Below are 8,435 nucleotides of genomic sequence, written 5' to 3'. Positions count from 1 at the left end.
GAACATATGACATTACATTGGTCATAAACCATGGTTGGCAGCAAATAGCAGCTTCACGTTTTAAAAAAAATTAAATGAATAGAGATCAAAAAATTATAATGACCCCAAAAGGGTATTAACTAAAAATTAAGCTCGCACTGCAAAAACAAATCCTCATAAAATGCAATTCATTGAAAACAAAAAATGTATGGCTCCAACATGGTGACCAAAGCCATTTTTTAAAAGTAGTTAAAAAAAATAACCTATATAAGTTTGGTATACCTAAAACTGTGCTGACCTGTAGAACAGTTACCAGATAAAATTTCAGTTTTCTTTAACTCTACCCCACTTCGATTTTCTTCCCCTTTTTATATATTAAAAATGAATGGTGTAATTCAAAGATACTTGTCCTGAAAAAATTTAGCTCTCAAACAGCTATATTGGCAGAAAAATAATAAAAAAAAGTTATGGTTTTTGGAAGAAAGGGAGGAAACAATAAAGGTGCAAAAAAGAAAAATTAACAACTGGAAATAACCCTTAACCACTTAAGGGTTACTTCCAGGGGATATTCCTAGATTTTTTTGCATAAGCAAAGTTTGTTAAGGAGAAATTTAAATAAATACAGTCATTTTTTCATACAAATGATTACACTGCACTATTGGAAGTTCCACATAATACGGCAATGAGCTTTCTATAGGATACCATATGAAAATAGATGAACCTCATTTTCAAAGCTTTTTTTCTCATCAATATATTTATAGTTTAAAGATAAAAATCAGCTCCCTCTGTACTAGTCCATGCCAGGTTATTCTGGTACCTCCATCTTATATTCCTTGGCCCTGTTGGCATCCTGCAGTATATTGGTACTGTGGATGAGTATTGGTAAGTATAGCCTCCTTCCTTCTTTCCTTCTTTCTGTGGTGTAACCAGGCATACATCACTGATTCATAATCCAAGGACTTTTGACGATAATTCAAGCAGCCATGAGTATTCAGGAAAGTATAGCACCTTGTTACAATGTGCTTTTGCAGGAAATAGCTTCATCTTCCTCTAGACTTTGCTCCATCTAACTGGATAATTATCTTTCCTACAACACCTGCCCACTTACTAGAATCTAACTGGCACTTCCTTACTCAGTCCCGTGAATCCTGTTGCTATTGCTCTCTCAACTCTGCTATCAAGATACCTCATTTCTGCTATCAGATACCTCATTGTATTTTTGTCTCTGCTACTCCTGTGGTTTACTGTATCCCTGCTGCAAGTACTTGATTGCATACACATGTCTGCTATGCCTATAGTTAACTCTATCCCTGCTACCAGTGTATGTTTGCATATATGTTTCTGCTTTTCCTGTGGGTCACGGAATCTCTACCTAAAATTCCTAATTGCATATATTTGAATGTTATTCCTGTAGTTAACCGTATCCATGCTCCAAGATACCTGATTGCATATACTGCTCTGCTGTTCCTGGATGCATTGCCCCCCAGCTACATCTACTGCCTCCAGCTGTGCTTGCCTATCTGCTGTCTTCCATTTCCTGCTGCAGCAGCACCTTAAACCTGTGCAGCTTACACTTACCAATGGCTTAGAAAATAGACTTCACTAGGTAAGCCCATAACACAGTGAAGCCATGAGATTGTAAGCTATGGCTTTCCTGCAGGTTGTAAAAGAACTAAAAGTAATTTAAGGTTTTGGTTTTTTTTAAACAATTTTTTTTGTATTTAAATTTTTGTACAAACAGTGATGGTACAGAAGGAACAAAAGAATTGCAATGCAATTGAGATACAAATATCAATGTATGAACAGCCAATTTAACATAGCACATGGTGTTCTTTCTAAAATTCCAGCAGATCTTTTTCCCTAATGCCGAACATCCCCTTAATATCTCTGAACCACAACGATATGACACACAATCTTTTTAACAGCAGCTTTCACGTCACCGTTCCTCAGACTGTAGATGAATGGATTGAGCAATGGTGCGACAAAGGCATATAAAGCAGATATCACCCTGTCTTGATCCATTGAGTAACTAGACTTCGGCCTAAAGTACATAAAAATAGCAGAACCATAAAACAAAGTGACGACTATGAGGTGGGAGGTGCAGGTGGAGAACGCTTTCTTCCTTCCCGATGTTGACTTAATATTGAGAACCGTTGTGATGATGTGTGTGTAGGAGATGATGGTCAAAATGAAGGAACTGACAATGACGCAACCACAGGCCACAAGGAGGACAATTTCATTTTTCATGGTTGATGTACAGGCCAGCTGCATCACAGGGGGAATGTCACAGAAAAAATGATTAATTCTATTATCTCTACAGAAAGGCAAGCTAAACGTCAGAATTGTATGTATTAGGGAGTTTATTGCGCCACCAATCCATGAGATGGCTAAAAGCTGAATGCAAGTTATTTTATTCATATTGGTGCCATATAGCAGAGGGTGACATATGGCATTATACCGATCGTACGCCATCACGGCTAGCAGGTAGCACTCTGTTCCACCCAGGAGCAAAAAACAGTACATCTGTATGACACATCCTGAAATTGAGATGGTCTTATGGGTTGACAAGAAGTTTGACAGCATTTTGGGCACGGTGGTAGAGATGTAACAGATCTCCAGGAAGGATAAATTGGCCAGAAAAAAGTACATTGGGGTGTGAAGAGATGAAGTAAGCCTGTAAGCCAAGATTATAGATATGTTACCCATCATTGTGGTAATATAAATGAGCAGGAACAGGGCAAAGAGTAACTGCTGGAGAACAGGAGCCCCAGAAAATCCCAGTAGAATGAAATCTTTGATTGAAGTTTGGTTGTTTCTGATCATTTTATCCTTTAAATTTGAGAACAAAAAAAGATGATTATTTAGGGGCATTAAACTCATTTTCATGTACTTTTTAGGTTTTGAGTTGAAAGAGGGTGTATCATTTGATTAAACCATTTGGCGAAAGGTATGTTGGGATGTATTAAGGTGGTATTCACTAGAGATGAGCGGTGTTCGACTAGAACTGTTCGCCAATGTCAAATTCGAGCTGTTTTGAGCGGTGTTCGAGTCGTTCGACGAACGCGAACGATTTGCAAAAAATTCGGCTGTTCGAGGTTATGTTCGATAACTGTTAGTGCACCAAAAGCGTGTCCTGCATGTCTGGCTCTATTTAGAGCACCAATCATGCAGGGATTGTCTGCCACTCACTGTAATGCCACAGCCATGGTGGTTGTGGCATTACAGTGGTTGCCCAAATCGATGGGAACAGTGCTCACAGTGAAACATGAAAAGCTGGCAATTCAGCAGCGGCATACACCGGTACCCGACAATTTAGAACAGAAATAATAGATTATCACACATAGATTAGATAGATAGAAACATGTCAGTCACATATATAAGAAATACAGTGACAGTGTTGCTTACTGTACTTGTCATTTAGTGTTAAAGGATTTATTAAAAAAAATATTAGTGTTTTCATGCACCGTCTCTTTAAAAAAGCCGGCCGGCAATTCAGCATCGGTACCCGACAATTTATAACAGAAAGAATAGAGCATCACACATAGATAGATAGAAACATGTCAGTCACATATATAAGAAGTACAGTGATAGTGTTGATTACTGTACTTGTCATTTAGTGTTAAAATAAAGGATTTATTTAAAAAAAAATTGTCGTGGGGTTCCCCGTAATTTTAGTCTCTAGCGGAGGTTAAGCAGACGGCTGGGGCAGATGTTTGAAGCCTGGGAAGGGGGTAATACCCACGGAGCTTCCCAGGCTACTAATATCAGCCCCCAGCTGAATACCTAGCCTTTACTAGCTATTAAAATAGGGGACCCCCAAAAAAATGACGTGGGGTCCCCCCTATTTTAATAGCTATCAAAGGCTAGGCAGACAGCTGGGGGCTGATATTAATAGCCCAGGAAGGGTGCCATGAATATTGGCCCCCTCCCAGGCTAGAAACACCAGCCGTCAGCCGCCCCAGAAATTGCGCATCCATAGGATGCGCCAATTCTGGCACTTAGCCTCGCTCTTCCCATTGCCCTGTAGCGGTGGCAGTGGGATAATAGGGCTGGGGTTGATGTCAGCTTATAATGCCAGCTGACATCAAGCCCAGGTTAGTAATTGTGAGGCGTCTATAAGACACCCCCATTACTAACCCCGTAGTCAAAGTTAAAAAAAAACACAAACACCCAGAATAAAGTCCTTTAATTGAAATAAAGACACAATTCTTTATTGTTCTAAATTAAACCATACTTACCATCACGCCCATTCCAGCTGAAGCCAACGATCTCCTGCAATAAAAGTAAAATAATAAACCAACCTCATCCTTACCTTTCCATGGTTCCCACGACTGCTCCAGCTCTGCTACATTCACATGACAGGCTGGACCGCAGCAGAAAGCTGCCATCCAGCTTGCCATGCCGCAGACACTGAGAAGCGCAGGCTGTGGAATTACTGTGGAATTCATTTACACATGGCAGCATCAGGGAGGCAGAGGTCTGCTTCTCAATACCTCTTCCAGACTTTAGGCCCAAGACTGTCCCAGCATCCAGATGGAGCTTTAGATGTGCCTCACTCTATTAGGAAACCTGCAGTGGCAGAACACTTCCCTCTCTGCTGAATCCACTTCCTGGAACCTGCTTTCCTGTATATTCAGCCTTCCTTCTCCCCACTCTACTCTCCTTCACTGAACTTGAACTGTATGAGTCATGGACTCTGGTGTAGACTGACTAACCCAGAAAACCTTTTCTCTAAAAATGCTCTAACCTCTCCCAAACTGTGGGCTAATCCCAACTGTTAACTACCTTGTGTTCCATGCAGTGTAAACTATGTTCCTATGTGCTGTATGGTTCCCCTAGTGGACAAACCTCCCACATTCCCAGGGACGGCCTTAAGGCCTAGAGGAGAACAAAAATACAACATCGGCAATAGGGATAAAATATAATACTCTTTTATCACACAACCAATAAAACATAACATAACATATCACACTTATCCCCTCTGTTGCCATGGCGTCTTCATCTACCCGCCACCCTCCTTCAACTGCTAAGTAAAGTTGAACTGTTGATTAAGAAGCAAGTGTCCCCTGATTTGTGTGCGAATGCTCCTGGATCTGGGAGCCTGGATACAGTGGAGGCCTGCGCAGATGCGTGAGTGTTCTGCACCACACACACAGCCCATGGGAATCGGGCCACAGTTTATTTCTGAGGTGCCAAGGTGTGGGAGAACAATAGCCTCTTGTCTATGACTACTGCTTTGCACACCTTATAACTTGGCGTAGTCAGTAGAATTTAGAGTCCTTACACATAGAGCTTGGAGGAACCCGTGCAACGGCCAAGATGGCGGCTGTTAGAAGTCCCAAGATGGTGAATGACGGTGAGGAGGCTGGCGAAAGCTCAACCCATCATGGGCATAGTAACAGCAAAAGGGTGCGAAAATCTGTCTGGCTTGGGCAGCGGACAGTGTCCAGAAGACCACCCATTGTGAGTGGTGCTCGCCCCAGATGGGGGCGGTGGAATAAAAAGAAACCCCATCCACTGCTGCAAGTCCCTGATGAATGGGTGGTGCTGCCGGAAGTGAACCCACCCAGGGATGAATGGGGTCCAGAAGAAGAACCCTTCGTGCTGAGCAGCTCTGCGCTATTGCTGGACTAGACAGACATGAAGAGTGAGCAGGTAGAGATGGAGCATCATGGATTTGCTCTGGAGAGACAGTCGGAGCTTGTCGTAGCACTCCATGGGGGACCTGGAATGTGGACAATTGGAGGAGGTGTGGCTAGGTGGACTGATGAAATCAGAGTTCCCACCAGAGGTCTCAAGTCAGGAGCCAGACACCAAAGCAAAAGCAGCTGTGTCAGTGGGGTCGAAGCCCTGTGGCAGGGTCTGAAGTCCCTGATGGTGACATGGCTGGTGAGTATTTTAGAGCCTCCCAAAGAGGTACCAGTCCAGGAGGTCACGCAGCCGCAAGCGACGGCCGTCCCTCAAGCAAGGGCCACCACTCCTAGGCCCAAAAGTCCAGTTGCCCAGCAGGCGGCATCAGAGGCCCAAGTATGGGCCATCTCCAATCTGCAGAACTTGGAACTCCTTGGAGAGAGAGTCAGGAGAGGCAGTGGGGAGTCCACATCCAGTGCCTCATCAGGCACAACGGTGATAATTTACCAAGGCCTAGGAGCGGCCACCTACAAATCGACTGTGGAGAGTTCAAGTAATTACTTATTTGAACGTGGCCGCTTAAAAGTTAAAATGGCGGTCAGATTACACCGTGCTTGTTGCACAATTTCAGGCCTGCTCTGCGTCCCTGAGGGCAGGAGTCCTTAAGTGTGCCAGAAGCTACCCGTACTGGCAGGTTCATTTTGTGTGGTGTGATATGTTTTCCTCCATCCCAGTTCTTTTGCACATATTTGCGAATCCCCATGTTGGATTGCAGGACTGTGAACCCTTAAAGGGCCAGGAACTCTGATGGCCCTATGGACTGTGTGCAACTACCACATGGACTCTGTCCCATTGTCACTATGGACTGTCCCTAATGTTTTTCCATGAACTTTTCCCCAGGGAGTGATGGGCAGCACATTTCACTCTTAAAGGGACCGTGGTTCATAAAATGGGGGAAGGCGGAAAAGGGAACGGACAACCTGAGGATCGATTCCTGTCAGTGCTCGTGGCCTGTCGGAGCGGTTGTAAGTTAGCCAATGGGCCATTGTGTTTACAAATATTTTGGATACTCTGTGTCGGGATCCCCGGAGCAGTGGGACTGGTAAAAGGAACTTGTACACTCTGTGTCGGGTCCCCAGAGCAGCGGGACCGGGGTCATTAGGACCCATGTAACAAAATGGATGACCGGATGTGCATGCCAGGTTGAAGAGTAGAAGGAGTGCACCCATGTGTGTTCGGTCGATTGTGTGGGCAAAAAGGCAGGTATAATAAAGAACTTGAACTTTGTTGTTCCAGGATCCCAACTGGAATTGGGACATAGCTTGTTTGTGAGTTGCCAGGGTGTGGGAGAACAACAGCCCCTCGCCCATGACTACTGCCCTGCGCACCTTACATGTGCGCCTCTGCTGCATTCAATCTGGGTTGGCAAAGCCCAATTTTTTGTGTTCTAGTTCTTTGTTCTCTGATTGGTCAGGGTTTTGGTGGTTAAACACCCTGCAATCAGCAAGTTATTCCCTATCCAGTGGATTCACTTCAATTTATGCTGCCTACTAATACTTTTCCATATTTTGAAAGGGTAGGTAGTGTGGCTATGATAGTTTCTAGCTTTATTATGTTTAAATCAGATCTGTTTCGAGACTTCACAATACAAATAGCATGTATTCTTAAATAGATCTTTTAGACCTGTATTTACTTGAAAAATCCATGTCAAAATGGCTAAATAATCTTGATACTAAGATTAGCATTTTATGAGTCCAGCTAAAAAAATGAAAGAGCTCATAAGTCCAGGAGTATTCAGTTTTCACCCACCCAGCTTGACCGACAGCTGCAGCTTCTACTGAGCAATGTGAGATCTCAGCAACAACAGGGAAGAGAGACACTGAAGAGTTGTCAATCAAGCTAGTTGGGTGTAGAAAGAGTTAACCTTTTGTAAACGAGTATACAGCCATTCTGACATGGATTATTAAAGTAAGTACACATGCTTCCCTATGCAGTAGCAAGCAAACAAATCACTCTCTCCTCGCTGCTGACATCTCCTCGCTGCTGGCAGGGATGGCTTTAGACAACCCAGCATTGTCAATCAACATAGAAAGAGTAAGTGAAACCTAAATAAAATGGTGGAAATACGCACCTAAGTGTTTAGCCACATCGAGGATGCACTGAGCACATTTGCATATTACGATAAACTTCTTTTTTCATATAAAAAATCAACAGATTTGAAACATAAAATAATGTTTTTTACTGTTGCTCCATCTCCTATAAAGCTATATGGTTGGTTTGGAGTTTAATTTGGGGAGTTAGACATCCTTTAATTACAATATTAGTTTGTTGTATCACTTGTATTAATAAAAAAAGCAAATCCACACTTACACTACACAATGTTACTCGGTGATTGTCCGGCTTATTTCTTCAGTGTATTCTGGTTGAAATTCCAATTGATCTTGTTTGTTGTTTTTATTACCCATTTTACTCACTTTGCAGCATTAAAACAGGGCAGTAGTTGTACAACGGTGAAATTATTTTTCTAAATTTAAAATAAAGTATTATACAAAATGCAAATAGAAAAATATTTAATTAAATACAACCTAATAATAGTAAACCAGCAAAATGTACAGTCTGCAACATTTATGCTGTGTTTACAAATACAGAGAATTTTTTTGAATTTACATTATAAATGTGATGATAATGTATCAATGTAGGAATCATTTATAATAATAAAAATGTGACATTTTCTGTTAGGTTGATAACCTGCATTGGATACAGAAATGATTGCAATGCTTTACTGTGCTCGTTGTCTTACATTTAGACATATTATTATTAATCAT

At 42.2% G+C, this 8,435-nt stretch overlaps 1 protein-coding gene across 1 annotated transcript; it reads right to left on the bottom strand.

Moving 5' to 3' along the window:
• Nucleotides 1-1,857: 1,857 nt before the first annotated feature.
• Nucleotides 1,858-2,802, bottom strand: LOC141171784 (olfactory receptor 5V1-like). The gene has a single exon (XM_073655425.1). It carries the CDS (start codon nucleotides 2,800-2,802, stop codon nucleotides 1,858-1,860), a length of 945 nt encoding a protein of 314 aa, XP_073511526.1.
• Between the last annotated feature and the right edge of the window lie 5,633 nt (nucleotides 2,803-8,435).

This window comes from Phyllobates terribilis, unplaced genomic scaffold (genome assembly GCF_046119375.1).
Source record: "Phyllobates terribilis strain yellow unplaced genomic scaffold, ASM4611937v1 Scaffold_12__6_contigs__length_324123572, whole genome shotgun sequence".
NCBI lineage: Eukaryota > Metazoa > Chordata > Amphibia > Anura > Dendrobatidae > Phyllobates > Phyllobates terribilis.
The sequence above is the reverse complement of the archived record's forward strand: the minus strand, read 5'-3'. Positions and strand labels throughout refer to the sequence as shown.